We start from the raw sequence: 16,122 nt of genomic DNA, 5'->3' as shown, positions 1-16,122 counted from the left end.
ATAAAGTCAAATCTTTATGAAAATCTTAACCAGCAAAGTTACAACAAGGAACTGCTTGAGACGTCAATTTGTGTGTAATGGATGAACAGGACTCTTCTCTCAAATCAAATCAAATCAAAAGCCTCTATTGTCATTACATGACGGTGCATACAACGAAATTAGGAGCGCTGCTCCACTTGGTGCTTGACAATATTTTATTTCAATATAGTATTTCTGCCCCCTTTCATTCTAGATTCTGGGAATGTCTTTTTGTTGTTGCAATAAATGCTTTGTTTCTTTTTACCAACGAATGAAAAAGTACACACTAGCAGTCAGGAGTGTGGACTCACCCTATGAACTCAATGTCTTTTCCTTCATTCTCATGACCGTTGACAGTGCAGTTTCTCGGTGAAGGCATCAAAACTGCGTATGAACACACATGGATTTGTGTCGGAAACAATATTGAAATTCTTTCAAATAGCCGCCTTTCATAAAAAGCATATTTAGAGTTATGGAACGTGTTTTTCTTTGCTGTATAATGACACGTATATCTTGCTCATATATTTGATGTCTTCAGTATCTGCAGTGCAGAAAGTTGTAAAGATTAATAAAAAAATAAAATAAAAAAAAGGCATGAGATGGTGTGTCCAAACCTTTGACTGGGAGTGTATACAGTATATAAATAAAGAGGTCATTATGAACGCTCGCCCTTCTGAAGCTTCCTCTCTGCCTCCTGCAGGGCTCTCCAGGACAGATCCCGGGACAAGACCTGGAGCACTGAGCCCCGCCCCTCTCCTCTGCTTCCTCTCCTCCTCCTCTTCCACAAGCTGGCTGGCTTTTTATTTTTTTTTTTACCAGGGCCTCCTCCTCTCCTCCTCCTCCTCCTCTTCCCCTTGCTGTAGCATTTTGGCCCACCACCTCTCCGTAAGAGTGGAAGCCGAAGCCCAGTGAGAGAGAGAGCGAGTGAGAGAGAGAGAGAGAGAGGGAGAGAGAGGGAGGAGTGAACCTAGCTCCCCAGCTGCTGTCCAGACACACACATGCTGCGTCGCTGCCATTCCCACAGCCCCGCCACTGCCATCAATCCATCCGCCCATCCAGCCATCCATCCCCAGGGCAGGGCCGCTAGCTCGCTAGCAACCTAGCACCCACCCCAACCCCCACCCCCACCCCCACCAAAACACACACACTGCCTCACAAAAGTCCAGGCTTCTGCTTCTGGGTTTAAAAAAAAAAGAAGCAAACACACACCAGCAGACTGTGTACCCCCCCCCGACCCCCCGCCTCTTTTGTGCTCCCCTTTCCGGGGTCGGCCTCATTAACCGCAGCGCCTTTTGTTTGGCCGTCGCTCTCGGTGCCACCGGTGGCGGCGGCGAGCGGTGCAGCGTCGCTAGCAGCCAGTCGCTGCTCGCCAGTGGAGGAAGCCCACCATGATGGAGCCCAGCATGGAGGGCTGCCTGGCCCAGGTGCTGCACAAAGACGTGGGCCGGCGGCTGCAGGTGGGACAGGAGATGGTGGACTACCTCTCGGACCGGGACAAGTCCCACGACCTGGAGCAGGACCAGACGGCGCTGGACCGCATGGTGGACGGCATCGCCAGCTCCTGGGTCAACTCCAGCAACTTCAAGGTACGGCTCACGCGTGCAACTGCACACGTGGTGGCGGGGCTTTCAAAGTCCACCACTGCTCCGCTGATCCCTGCGTGCTGCTCTTCTGAAATCACACCGACACTTTCACATGCAGCCGAATAGCAATACTGAGCAACGGGGAATACTGAGCAATAGGAATACTGGCCAGTAGGAATACTGAGCAACAGGGAATACTGAGCAACAGGGAATACTGAGCAACAGGGAATACTGAGCAATAGGAATACTGAGCAATAGGAATACTGAGCAATAGGAATACTGAGCAACAGGGAATACTGAGCAATAGGAATATGGAGCAATAGGAATACTAGCCAGTATGAATACTGAGCAATGGGAATACTGGCCAGTATGAATACTGAGCAATGGGAATACTAGCCAGTATGAATACTGAGCAATAGGAATACTGGCCAGTAGGAATACTGAGCAATAGGAATACTGGCCAGTAGGAATACTGAGCAATGGGAATACTGAGCAACAGGGAATACTGAGCAATAGGAATATGGAGCAATAGGAATACTAGCCAGTAGGAATACTGAGCAATGGGAATACTGAGCAATAGGAATATTGACCAATATAGAATACTGAGCACTATGGGATGCTGACCAGGAATACTGAGCAATTTTTATCGACAGTCCTCCTGCCAGAGTTTTTCAACCTTTTTTGAGCCACGGCAAAGTTTTATTTATCCTGGGAAGACTTGAGGGAGGAAAACACAGCACACACCGTCACTCCACAATGGAATATTATTATTATTTTACTCCCATTGAGTGAAATTGGATCATTTTCCACGGCTCACCTGACAGTGTCGCCCGGTCCACCAGTGTGCTGCAGCACAGTGGTTGGTGTCGGTCACTCAGACAGTTTCAGTTTGCCGGACTTTCTCACACCTCTGATGCAGACTTCCGGAGTCCCGGAGAACAACCAGGAATAGTGTTTTTTTCCTCGGCACTTCCCCGTCGTCGTGCAGCCGTGTGCTTTGCATTTCTGTGGTCTGTCGATGTGAGAGTTTCCAGTTTTCCTGTTCCTCCGCCACTGATTGTTCTCCATCCTAGTATACAACTCGGTCAGACGCTGACTGCGTCAGTGCTGCTTGAAAAGGCCCTCAACCACATTTGCTCATCGTAACTCTTTACCCAAGCCTGCCATTCCAAAGTGGGGATATTTGCTGCTTTTTTTTTCGCTCCACGCAGGAGCTCGGAAACGTTGGGATATTTGCCCGAACAAAGCCGAGCCTGTATCTCAGCGAAGGCTGCGGTGTCGAGGCTTCAGCCTGCTGCACTTTTCCGTGTGTGTTGCTCTGCTGTTTCTTGACTTTTCCAAAGTGAGGAAAAGTGAGGCCTCCCTTTGGAAAAGTTGGATGTTTTGAAGTCAGAGTTGCAGGGAGACGAGTCCTTGTGGAATCATCGGTGTCCTGATGACATGAGATCCTATTGAGGCCACTGTTTAAACATGGGAATTATGTTGATTGGCTCCACGTTTGCAGAGGGAGACAACGATACCGAGCCCATTGATCCCGGAACAGCGGCGAGCTACATGTCTGAGGCGAGGTCAGCACGTCGTCATCGTTTTGATTGGTCAGCGGGTCCAGCCGTTGCGCCCGTTCGCCGCCGCAATATTCAACACGAGAGCTTTGTCGCTCTGTGGAAATGTGCTGCTGGTGTGGAAGCTTGCATCGACTTCAAGAGGTTTTCAAAAAAAAAAAAAAAAAAGCAAATTATTCGCCTCGCAAATTCACTCCCGGTGTGTAAGGACCTTCAGGCCGCATAGGCTTAGAGTAGTGACATACTGGCAGAGTGTACAGTCTGCAGAGGCCACGTTTGCCCTTCAGAAAGAAAAAAAAAGATCTGAAATTCAAATTTCTTCCTTTTTCAAAAAAAAAAAAAGGCCCTGCTGACGGTCGGATATCGTCGGTGGCTCCCTGTCAGCACGTCAAATACAGGCTCCGACGTTTTAGTCCTGTTGAGGTCCAGTGGTGCTGACAGAGTGGAGGGGAGGGTGTTGTAGGGGGGGCGCCACCTCCAGTCTGACTGGGGCTTTAACCTCCACTCAGAGCCAGTCGATCGCTTGGCAGCTAATGTGGAAAGTATTTAGTGTGAGGGGAAGAGGGAAGCAGTGATGGATTTGCTCTCCATACATGGAGCTTTGGGCAGATGCCTCTAATACCGGCGTTTTAGCCGGAGCCGCCGTCGACCCTGGTGGTTTTCTCAGCCGCTTCGCCGCTAGCTTGTGTTTCCCCGCTGCTGCGCCGCACATTCCTCCGGTGTTTGGACGACAAGCAGAGCTGATTGGGCTCCGACAGGAACCCTAACCCTGTCAGCCACATTTCTGTGATTATGTATTTTTATAAAAGAACATAGACACAAATGTTACAAAGGCAAGTATAAACTGAGATGTTTAAGAAGTCAAAAGAAAAAAAACAAACATTTTTGGACAAAGAGGGGGAAACACTCAAAGGAAACCAGATAGCAGTCACATTTTGTTTCTACTTTCAGCTGTTAAAGTGTTCAAGTCACAGAGAAATGAGTGATTGGCCCCTCCCCTTTTTTTTTTCACATGATTCAAGGCGCAGGTGAAACACACACACACACAGCTGACTGATGATGCAACATACCTGCCGAGTCATACTTTAAGGTGTGTGTGTGTGTGTGTGTGTGTGTGTGTGTGTGTGTGTGTGTGTGTGTGTGTGTGTGTGTGTGTGTGTGTGTGTGTTCCCGCTGCTCACGTTGGCTCTTCAGTGGACAGAATGCCTGTGACTGGACAGTGTGACAGGAAATAGCTGATATTTGTCTGCGTGTCAGCAATATTGTCAAAATTGACACTTTTATTTGTTTCTAAAGTCTTGCACTTGTCTTTCATTTCTAATGATCCATTCACGTTGGTGAAGTCATGGTTCCTGTTTCTGCTGCGAGGGCTTCTGGTCCTAGCTGATGGCCCACTGCAGCGACTGTGTGTGTGTGAAGACGATGTCCTCTTCCACACACACACAGCTCAAGTGGCGTCTCCGCCATGTCTTTCTTCTCTTCTGGTCGTCGTCGTTGAATTGGGAGAGGAATTTATAATGGAAGGTAGATTGTCGCTGCCCCCCCCGAAGCAGGCTACTGTGCTGTGTTGTGTTGTGTTGTGTTGTGTTGTGTGGTGTTGTAACATACAGCACAGTGTTTTTTTCACATAGACATCGGAGTGAAAAGCCTTGTCGAGTGCCTTGGGATGTTTTCCCCTTTTCTTTGAAGCAGAAAATTCTGACTCGGAAAATAAATATTAAGCTCATCATAACAAGACAGTAGAGGCTTCATAAGTTCATAATTAGCCGCCGCTGCATCGTCCTCTTTTTGCATGTCCCTGGCACAAAGAATCGACTGTGACCAATAAAACCCTGAACCCAAACACACAGTTGTATTTTTGTGCGACTGCAGAAAAGTACGACTGTTGCTGGTGGCTGTTGCCGGGGCTTTATTTTTTTAAATAGAGCAATTAGTGATTCACTCTCAGGCAATCTCCAGCGAAGAGAGAGTGAGATACAGTGTGTGTGTGTGTGTGTGTGTGCGTGTGTGCGTGTGAGAGAGAGAGAGATAGAGAGAGAGGGAGGGAGTCATGCACACAGTTGTCGCAGTCCGAGCTGGGTGTGTGGGCTCCTCCCAGCTGGTGGTCTCAGCTGCTGGTCCACCAGCACAGGGTGGAGCAGAGGGAGACGCCCTCAGACCAGTTGGACCCTGAGTTTGACCAACAGTCCACCGTGGTTTTGTACCTTGCTTCCTCCTAAAAGCCAGCGACATTCCCGGGATGAATTCCTGAAGATCCGTCTTGAAAAGCTCAAACCCCTCATGGCCGTATTAGACACGGATCAATACATCTGTCCATTTACAATATTCCTACATACCTATGACACCAGGGACATATGACAAAAGTGATTTGTCCAATGGGATACACAATGCTTTGTCACCAACACCAGGCCTTTTCCATCTGAAGCCAAAGCCAATACATCATCTTCCACAACCAACACTGAACCTTCCCTTCATATTTACTCAATACATCAGGATTTTCAACTGAACTGATTCCAAAGAAGGAATTTCTTCCAAACAAACGACTCCTGGTCTCCTGGAGCTGATAAGGAAAAAAAAAACAGAAGGAACAGCAACTCAGGAATGCAGCTCAGCAGATAAAAAATGAAACCCCCTGCACTAGGAGGGCCGTCTCCCTCGCTATCTCACCTCGTCTTGAGTGTGATAAATACCAGAGTGGGCGGAGCCGCGGTGGCCTGAGGGGCTCAGCCACTGGAGGACGCTGCAGAGGGCCGGGCTCGGGCCGGGCCGGGCCGGGCCGGGCCGGGCCAGCTGATTGGCCGTGGTGACGCCTGGCTAAACGCTCCGGGGCTGCGGCCCAATGACATCACTTTGAAGTTCCCACTCGTAAAACAAAAAATAAATGGTGGTGGTTGGGGGGGGGGGAGGGGGATGAAGGGGGCCTCTTGTGCTGCCTGGCAGCAGGTTGGACACGTCTCACCGCCTGTTTAAAGTCCTGCAAATAATGTGGCTCATTAAAGGGAGAAGAAGGTCGTTTCCCTGGGGCGACGTTTTTAAAGTGCAGACTTTGTGAAGATCCCTGCCATGTGACCGTTTGTTCCCCTTCAAGCTGAACGGTGGGGATGGAGCTTTAACAGCCCTCGCAGTCCAGTCACTAATTTACCTGAGAGTATAGTGCTGCAGTCCTGGAGGTTGGTCCTGGTCTCCAGACTGCTTTTTAAGGGTCCCGGTCTCGCCTTGGACCCGGAGGCATTTTTAACTGGGTCTGGTCTCGGCCGCTGCCTGCCTGGATGGACGGACTGGGATTTTTGATCCAGACCAGCGGAGACGCAGCCAACACTGTAATAACACGATAATAACCGAAAATAATCCAGCTGCTGCCGTTATTCCCAGTTCATTGATTTTTTTTTTTAATTTGATGAAGCAAAGTTGTTTTTTTGAAAATGGTTCAAAATAGTCGGCAAAGCAGCAAAAGAAGAGATGTTGCTGTTCCGTTTAGAAGTAAACTGGAATTTTTGAGAAGATACTGGTAGTTTATTTCTTTCTTGTTGTTATTTTTCTTTGATATTTAAAGTCTTGGTCTCAAACTCCAAGGGTCTTGGTCTGGTCTCGGTCTCGATACTCTCTAGTCTTGATAGTGTCTTGGTCTCAGTTGGTGCGGTCTTGACTACAGCACTACCTGAGGGCGCTGCTGTACCGTGAGGAGCAGCTGAATATGAATCAGACACGCTCTCTTCTTCTGGCGACTGGGTTTCGACCAAGCGACGCCAGAATCTGTTGCATTGATTCCAGCAAGCATTAAGATGCCATTAAGACCTTTGGCTGGCCCAGGCACTGGGCAGCTTGTTCTTTGTGTGTGGTGCAGTCAGATGGTCCACGCAAACGCAAAGCCAACAGAAAATCGCTGGGGGGAATCAAGCCAAAAAAAAACATCATTTTCCAAGGACATCGTCCTCATCTCGTTTTTAAACTTCACGTGTATGCTGCTACCTGAGAGATGTTGCCAAACGGAATTTCTTCTCCTTCTCCTTCTCCTTCTCCTCCTCCTTCTCCTTCTTCAGTTTATATCACAAGAAACCCACTTCAGCCGTCCTCATTCAGGAGGATTCAGGCCAGAAATATGAACAGGGTTGGATTCAAAACACCTGCTTCCAATAACAGCAGGTCTGACAAGATTAAATTATTAATCTGACAGAAACAAAAAGATTAATTTGAACCACGAGCCTGCTACTGCTGCTGCTGCTGCTACTGAAGGTCACACAACACACTGTGTCAGAGTATAGAATTTACCCAGAATGCTCAGTTTGACCTGTAGAAAAGGAAACGGGTTGTGGGACGGCAAAGTGGCTTTACTGAAAAAAGGCTTGCGAGCGGCATTTTGCAATGTTTCTTTTCCCTCTATAACCACGTGAGTTTGTCTGCTCACTGGGTCAACGCCAAAGGTCGCGGCGGTCGGCACCGCAGCGTTAATCCCAAACTGCAGTAACCGAGAGAGAGAGAGAGAGTGAGAGAGAGAGAGAGAGAGCGCCTGTGGATCACACTGAGCTCAGCAGAGTGTGTGTGTGTGTGTGTGTGTGTGTGTGTGTGTGTGTGTGTGTGTGTGTGTGTGTGTGTGTGTGTGTGTGTGTGTGTGTGTGTGTGTCAGGGTGTTATGATGTCTTACATAATGTTTGAAAACATCATAAAATTAAAGCTGCTATAATAAACCCTCTCTAAGAGCTCAGTTAGCCCGGTGTTTTCACCGTCCATGCTTAAAAAAAGATTGACGCTTTGGTTTTATTGCATTCAAAAGGTGACCACTGAGGAGGGGGCGGAGCCAACGCTTGTGGTTGGTGTCGTGGTCACTAATCTGGCAACGATGGGGAAGTTTGGTTGTGTGTCGGGCTGCAGTGATTCGTCCACAATAAAACGTCGATAATAAAAACGTGTCATTGAGAAAATGTAAACTTCGACACGTTGTGTTATTGTTATTGTAAACTGCTGAATGATGATATCACACCTGCAGTGCAGTGTGTGATGCTCTAATTCAGGGACTAAAAGTTGCAATTAGACCGACTGGTGGTAAAACGTTCTTCCTGCGACTCTTGTTGCGGCTGCATCCCTCTTCCTGGACGCCACAATAAGTTTTTCTTTTGTATTTTTAACATTGGAATGAACAGATTCTGTCTTTTTTTTTTCTTTTGTTCCTCCTCTTCTTCTTTGGTAAATGGTCCCTTCCTTTTATTGTGAACACCGCCACCTGTCTTCAGTTTCACACACAACAGATTTCACCGTCGTCAGCATTTGCTGAAATTTGACTCTTAAGTTTATAAGGCTTTTATGTGCAGACAGTGACTGCAGAGCAGCAGCAGCAGCAGCAGCAGCTGTAAGCCCCTCCCCAAATGGTTGCCAGTAAAAATCCGTCCTGTGACGGCACCGACCTCGCACCCATAATCTACTCTCTCATTTAATCTGCTCAACTCCAGGATTTCCCCCACCGCCCCCCCGCCCTCCATTCCAGCTAAGCTTGCATTTCCACGTGTGTGCGTGCGTTGGTGCTGTTTGATGTATTTTCCAGCTGCCATCATTCAAATTACCTCGATTTAGTTGAGTGTACAAATCAAAATGTGGCTAAATGTGATCAGCGCCACACTGGACACTGTCAGGCCCATCAATGCCTTCTGAAGCATTTTAGAGAGGCACTGTGCTTGCTCTATTATGTTCCAAATGTTTCTCAAAGGTCTCCGTCGAGGTGCGACTGTGTTTCCAGCAGCCTTGTGTCTCTCTGTCGTGAACATTTGTGCCGTGCCCAAGATGAAAAGGTTTCTCTTGAAGCAAATCGACCGCAATGACTCGGCAAGACACGGCAAGAAGAAGGTTGTGGGTTCGATCCCGGGCCTGTGTGGAGTTTGCGTGTTCTCCCCGTGTCTGCGCGGCTTCTCTCCGGGTTCTCCTGCTTCCTCCTACAGTCCAAAAACATGTATGTGAGGTCAACTGGAATCTCTAAATTGTCAGTAGGTGCGTGTGAGTGTGAATGTGTGTTTGTGGCCCTGCAATGAAGTGGCCACTGGTCCAGGGAGCCTATGACACCTGTGTGAGGCTCCAGCAGACCCCCGGGACCCTGAACTACGGAATAAGCGGGTATTGAGGGTGGATGGATGGATGGATGGATGGACGGATGGATGGATGGACGGATGGATGGATGGATGGATGGACGGGTGGATGGATGGACTTGTCAAGATGGGCAAACACTGAGCCCCAGGATTTGTGTTGTCCTAATGAGGAACTGTAGTATTAAAAGATTTAAAGAGACCCCCCACCCCCAAAAAAAAAAAAAAAAACCTTTTCCATCCTCTCTACCATCCACCTAATGAGAGGATTTACTCTCGTCCTCAGCTGATTATATTCCTGTGACTGGCTGCCCTCCAACTGGCCAGACTGGGTAAACTGGGCACTTGTAGTATTTTCCTCATATCATCTACTTTCCCTGAGGGAAGTGCAACAGCTGTTCACAATGTGCCAACAACAATGTTGTTTCTTGTCAGCTGGCAGCCTCAGGTGTGTTTTTTGTGTGGTGTATACCTTCAGCCATGTGAAGCTGGCAGCTCGCAGGTGCCCCCTGGAGGTTGCTGTGAGAGGAACGTGGCTCTGTGGCTGTGTCAGTGTGCGTGTTCCTTTAAAAACAAATGAGCCGCATAGATCAGTTGAGTTTGTGTGTGTGTGTGTGTGTGTGTGTATTGGTATCTCAGCTGAACTTTAGACGTCCAAGTGTGAACTAGATCCCTGGTTTGCGTGAACTTCCTGTTCTCCACTGATCAGTTTATGAAATATCCAGACCGACAGAAAACCAGCTTCCCTGAGGAACAAACAAACACACACACACACACACACGCGCACGTGTATGTGTGTGCGGTGAACTCTTTACCTCCAGCTCCTCTCTTCTCCTGCCTCAGCAGTGCTGCGTCATGCCGTCAGCACTCTGACTGTTTATACACTGTGTGGACGTCGGCTGCGCGAGTCAGACGACAACTTGCTTTGCACGTTGTGTAATTGTCGGCTGCATGAATGTGACGGTGAAGACAAACTGATGTGACACTCAGTCACTACTGCAGCTTCGCCGCAACCCTGAAGGTCACCGGCAGGAAAAAATATAAAGACTGCTAACAAAGAGAAAAACCAGAAGAGTGTAAATTTCTAGAAGGCAACAATAATACAAAAACAGCATTGTTGTGGTATTAAAAAGAGTAATTGGCCAATAATCAGAGACCTGTTTAACCTGCCAACGCCTTCTTATGACTGCTAAACAGCCGTCCTTCATTCCTGCAGTCGTCACTGGTCTGCTCATTCAGCCGTGCAGGTTATAATAATGCGGAGGTAACAGGAAACTCATCCTGTGGGCCGTCGGTGGAATCAGCTCCTGCCTGTGTCTTTGACTCATCTGCACCTCCAACACCCCACCACTACAGGAACCTTGTGTTTGTCAAGAGGGTGGATCTCCTCCTCAAATGTGCTCCCTGCTCAATTTGCTGCTTCTGTTTTTAGTCCTCTGGGCCCCCGGAGCAGAAGGAGGCTCATGAGTCGTCGCCGTGCCGTCCCGTGGTTGCCGTCTGATTGGCCGTGAGTCGGCCTCAGGCGAGGCGCGAGCTCGCTAAGACAGAGAAAGAGAGAGACGCTTCTCCAAAGAATAAAAATGTCTCGGAAAGACGAACGCAGCAGAGAGAGAAAAGACCCAAACATCTGCTCTCCTCGGGTCCCTCTGCTGCATGTTTCCACTGTAACTACAAACATCTGGATCCAGTGAGTAGGCTTGGGCCGATATTTAACGTGATCCAATATCGGATTCATGTTTCGATACAATCAAACATCGCGATATCGAAGTATCGAGACATTCAATTCTGGATATCGCCTCCGCCCAGCCGTGATTCCTCCCTCCATTTTCTTTCTTTTTGTGACACTCCTGTTGCACGTCGGCGTGCACGTCGGCGTGCACGTCCACATGCACACACACGCCTACAGACTGTTATTATTAAGTCTGACATTTCCTCCCTGCAGCTCTGCGTGTGCACACGAGCCAGACACACGAGTATCAGTGGCAGCGTGTCTGCAGGAGGACGCTGCCCCCCCACCCCCCACCCACCCCGCTTCCACTGCGTCTTTCTACCCTCCGCAGGAAGTCGAGCGTGAAAAGGCAGGAAGTGGACTGGAAAAGGGCTGATAGGAGCGTGTTTGTGTTTGTGTTATGTGCGCTGCATTTGTTTCTGAATGGCTCTGTGTGTGTGTGTGTCCTCTAACTGAGTGTTTACTGTACACTCTGCCACCCTGTAGCTGCCACCAGGCTCGGGGTCCTGAGCGCTGCTGAGTCACTGCGCGGTCACTGCCGGCTGATCACACCGCCGCCATGGAATGAAAGACTGGCCGCTGGGCGTTGAGAGGCAGTGACGAACCCTTACGCTCATGCAAACTCTACCATTTTAGCTCCCTGCTATCCTGAATGCAATCAAAACCATGGAGAAAAACTCAAAACTGAGATCTCAACGTCATCGTTAGTGCAATAAATGTGTTGTTTTTTTTTGGTCAAGTTGTGAAAAAAAGACACACTAGCATCAAGCAATAGACTTGATGCCAGACTGTGATTACTCCCTGTGGGAAGAGCAGAACCTGAGCAGCTGCTCTTGTAATTCACATTAAATTGTTGCAAACGTGCCTCTGTGGCGCTGGTGTTTTTGGTCTTTTCATCTGCTAATGAGACGACTGCAGCAGCAGCAGCAGCAGACAGGAAGTGATGGGAAAGCCCGGTGCTGGTTGGAGACAGATGGGGGGGGCTCGGGGTCCGCCAGCAGGGCCCAGCAGTTTTCAGCGATGATCAGGAAGCTTTTTTCTTGTTGTTTTTTTCCCCTCAGCAAAAGGTGGATTTGTGTTGGTGAGTTACTTTGGTTGGCAGTTAAACAGCAACAGCAGTTCACTGTTTTCTTATTTATATTTGACCTTTTGTTTAAAGCAGGAGAAACTCAATGAGGTTGAAAAGACAGCGACTGAAACACATCCAGCATCTGCAGACAAGCAGCAACCTGCCTGTCGGAGTTGAACCGGCGCTGCTGAAACCTCCCAGGGAGTTGGACCGCGATTGGACGAGAGGCGGCCGTGTTGTGGTTTTTTTTTTCCCGCTCTTTCCTTTATCTTTCCAAAGACGAACCTCAAGATGCCGAATTTGGCAGCAGAGGCAAAACGTGTCCAAACTGGAGACGAGAAAACACTTTGAACTCCACCAAGCAAAAGAAAAGACTCGCGTCTTTGGAGTTAAATTGAGTTAAATTGACTTTTTTTTTATAGTTTGCAGCAAAGTAAAGTTCTGGATGAGAAGAATGAAATGACTCTCCAAGGTCTTTCAACAACCTGGGGAATCATGGAGGCGGGAGGCGGGGTTTGAAGGTGTCCTCTGTCTTTGTCCACTCACTCTGTTTTTAATTTGACCAGTTACTGGGGGTTTTCAAAAATTGCACCATGGTCTGAACTGAAAGTCCAGGTGACGCTAATGTGTTATTGTGATGGTGTCAGCAGGGCTGCTCTCGCTAGACGCTCACTGAGCAGCTCCCTCACCCCATGACAAGGACGGTTGGAGTGGGAGTGGCCAGAGAGGGAGTATCTCTGTGTGGTGCACAGCTCCTTCACTGGTGGTGCAGCTCCAAACGCACCTCTGAACACAGGCTGAATGAATGAATGAATGAATGAATGAATGAATGGTTTATTTTTGTTTGCAGTGTAAACTAATGCAATCTTTTGCAATCAACTGACAAAAATGAAAAATAACCGTCCCACATTAAATACACTCACAAGAAAAAAAAACAAAGGAAGTCGGTGATGCTGAAGCGTATTCTTGCCTCCCCTGTGCAGTCTGGGAGATCACCTGGAATATATCAGTAGGACAACAGTGAAAAACACAACAAAACTAAATATGCTTCACATTATTCTTCATCATTGATTGACAATTTAATCATGTATCCTTACGATCGTGAAGTATTTTCCCCCTCAGTGTTTTTTTTTGAAACTCAACAAAGATCTGCACATTTTTCAAATTGTCGCTGATCTCCTTCCAAACTTCAACCGTCTGCAGACGACTGAGTGGATTTTCCTCCTGCTTTGTTTCACATCAAACCGTGCCTGTGAAATCTCACTCCAAGATGTGCTTTGTTGTGTCTCCACCAGGTGGCACTGCTGGGTCTGGACCTCCTCTCTGCCTTAGTGACCCGCTTACAGGAGCGCTTCAGGGCCCATATTGGGACAGGTGAGACTCTCAGTGGGATCTCAGCAGCTACTGGAGTTTTGGTCATGTGACCCGTGGAGCTGAGGGTCTGTCAATGACCCTCGTTATCACCTCATTACATCGTCGCATGCTTGTTTTGCACGTAGCCAATCAGCATTAAGTCCTTTCCAGCTGTTGACCCCCTGTTTTTTTTTAAATGAAGTTATTAACATAATCACCTGTTAAAACTGAGTCTGTCACTCCAGAATCCTCCACCTGATGTACTCTATGTTTATTTCTGTCTGTTTTGAAGTTCAATCCTTCTGCTTCCTGCTTTCCCTCAGTGCTGCCGAGCCTCATCGACCGACTGGGAGACGCTAAAGACCAAGTGAGAGACCAGGATCAGCTGCTGCTGCTGAAGATAATGGAGCAAGTGGTCTCTCCACAGGTGTGGTCCAACACGCACACACACACACACACACACATAAACAGTGTTTCTTTTTTTATTATGATGCTTTAAAGAAGAAGAAGAAGAAGAAGCAGCCTTTATTAATCCCACAATGGGGAAATTTGCAGAATTACAGTAACAATATAATAGAAAAGCATGGAGATTATATTGAAGAATATTATAATATAATATTGTATATTTGATTTATCTATTTATTTCAAACATGTAAAGACAGAAGGAGAATAAAAAGGAAACAAAACCCAAACACACAAGAAAATAAAATAAAATAAATACAAAATGAATATCATATATGATATAATATTTATAGGCTAAATATTTGTAGCCTAACAGGGAGCAAACAACGATCAAAAACAAGATTTAAAATAAAGGGATTTAAAATGTGCGGCGTGATATTTTCTACAGTACAACACTGAAACAAAGTGTTGGGTGAAGGCCGCAGTGTGTTGTGTTGTTGCAGTACGTGTGGGACCGGATGCTGGGTGGCTTCAAGCACAAGAACAACAGGACCAGGGAAGGAGTGTGCCTTTGCCTCATCGCCACGCTGAGCACGTGAGTCCCGTGTGTCCCTGCTGCCCTTCCTCTGCAGAGGTGGCAGGGCCCCAAACACTGTCGGGCGGCTCCGCCTCCACTGTCCTCCTCAGGACAAACCTGTTGGCTTTATTCCCACCAGTCAGCAACAAGCCCTCAGTCAATGTTTGGAAAAGACCTGGCTTGTCATTTGATTTTTTGATTTTATTTTATTTATTTATTTTGAACATGAAGGAAAATGAGAAAATAAAAGGGATACAAACCAAAAAATACAAAATAAAAAAAAATAAAAATAGGGTAAGTAAACAAACAAATGTTATTCATGTCCGAAAAGGGGTAAGGGGAAGTAAAAACAGAAAACAACCAAAGACAACTCCAGTTATAATATAGTGCAGGAATTCAACTGTAAGAATACTGGAGAAATTTTGATTGACCTCGAACTTTCTGTCAGTCAAAGCCGGACAATCCCATTTTATTCTAACCAGTTGAACAAATTAGTAACAACTGCAGGGCTCCTATTTTCTCCTCTTCCTCCTTTCTCACCGCTCTCTCCCCTCCAGGTACGGAGCTCAAGGTCTGACCCTCAGTAAGATTGTCCCTCACATATGTAACCTGCTGGGAGACCCAACCAGTCAGGTATGATGCTAGTTGTATGTGCAATAAATAAATAAACAAAGTCATTATTATAAAGTTATTATTTGGCCAATTTGTCATGAGGAGCCTCTTGTTTTTGATCATTCAGTTGCATTGATATTGAAATTCTACAATGTGTTGTATGTTCTGAAAAAAACAAACAATTTTATCATTCATTCATTCATTCATTCATTCATTCAAAAAAAAATAGCCTCCACTGATCCTGGCTCAACACGTTTGGGCTCTTGAGTGTTTCCTCTCACTGCCGTTTACACAGGCAGCAGTAAACTGTGCACAGCACCCTGACATGATGCAGATGCCGCTGGTGACCATTGAAATAAATAGATAGTAATAATGATAGTGATGATAATAATAATAATAATAATAATAATGTTACTGTGATGTCTGTGCGGTGCTGTCCAGGTGCGTGATGGAGCCATGAGCAGCTTGGTGGAGATCTACAGACATGTGGGGGAGAGAGTGCGGCTGGATCTCAGCAAGAAGGGCCTGCCGCAGTCCAGGTAGGTGGACAGGAAGCTGCTGTCTGTCTGTCTGCCTGTCTGTCTCTCTGTCTCTCTGTCTGTCTGTCTCTCTACCTCTGTGTCTGTCTGCTGGTCTGCCTGCCTCTGCCTGTCTGTCTGTCGCTCTGTCTGTCTGTCTATCTCTCTTCCTGCCTGTCTGCCTGCCTGTCTGTCTCTCTGTCTGTCTGTCTCTCTGCCTCTGTGTCTGTCTGCTGGTCTGCCTGCCTCTGCCTGTCTGTCTGTCGCTCTGTCTGTCTGCCTCTGTCTGTCTGTCTGCCTCTTCCTGCCTGTTTGTCTGTCTGTCTGTCTCTCTTCCTGCCTGTCTGCCTGCCTCTCTGTCTATCTATCTGTCTGTCTGTCTGCTGGTCTGTCTGCCTCTTCCTGCCTGTTTGTCTGTCTGTCTCTCTTCCTGCCTGTCTGCCTGCCTGTCTGTCTGCCTGCCTCTCTGTCTGCCTGTCTGTCTCTCTTCCTGCCTGTCTGCCTGCCTGTCTGTCTGCCTGCCTCTCTGTCTGCCTGTCTGTCTGCCTCTCTGTCTCTTCCTCCTTCCTGCCATCCTTTATTCTTTTGTGTTTCCTTAGCTTGCACCTCATGTACAAGTGTAGCCAAAATT

The 16,122-nt window shown here is 47.5% G+C and overlaps 1 protein-coding gene and 1 non-coding gene across 18 annotated transcripts in view; one reads left to right on the top strand and one right to left on the bottom strand.

Annotated features, from left to right (window-relative positions):
• The window catches only part of clasp1a (cytoplasmic linker associated protein 1a), a 52,885-nt gene that overhangs the window by 2,190 nt on the left and 34,573 nt on the right, over positions 1–16,122 (top strand). For all 17 annotated transcript variants that reach the window (XM_076013939.1, XM_076013944.1, XM_076013943.1 and 14 more), the window contains exons 2-7: positions 719–1,604; positions 13,325–13,403; positions 13,706–13,809; positions 14,288–14,379; positions 14,919–14,994; positions 15,415–15,512. In XM_076013939.1, coding sequence (XP_075870054.1) covers positions 1,407–1,604; positions 13,325–13,403; positions 13,706–13,809; positions 14,288–14,379; positions 14,919–14,994; positions 15,415–15,512 — 647 coding nt within the window. In that variant the 5' untranslated portion in view covers positions 719–1,406. The remainder of the gene's footprint in view (positions 1–718; positions 1,605–13,324; positions 13,404–13,705; positions 13,810–14,287; positions 14,380–14,918; positions 14,995–15,414; positions 15,513–16,122) is intronic.
• LOC142880254 (U4atac minor spliceosomal RNA) lies at positions 12,605–12,735 on the bottom strand. The gene has a single exon (XR_012925406.1). It is a non-coding gene; the product is annotated as a U4atac minor spliceosomal RNA (small nuclear RNA).

The sequence above is a fragment of the Nelusetta ayraudi genome, unplaced genomic scaffold (genome assembly GCF_046127955.1).
Source record: "Nelusetta ayraudi isolate G7.1 ecotype Tasmania unplaced genomic scaffold, CSIRO-AGI_Nayr_v1 ptg000163l, whole genome shotgun sequence".
Classification (NCBI taxonomy): Eukaryota; Metazoa; Chordata; class Actinopteri; order Tetraodontiformes; family Monacanthidae; genus Nelusetta; species Nelusetta ayraudi.
Note: the sequence above shows the minus strand (reverse complement) of the source record. Positions and strands in the feature narration are given on the sequence as shown.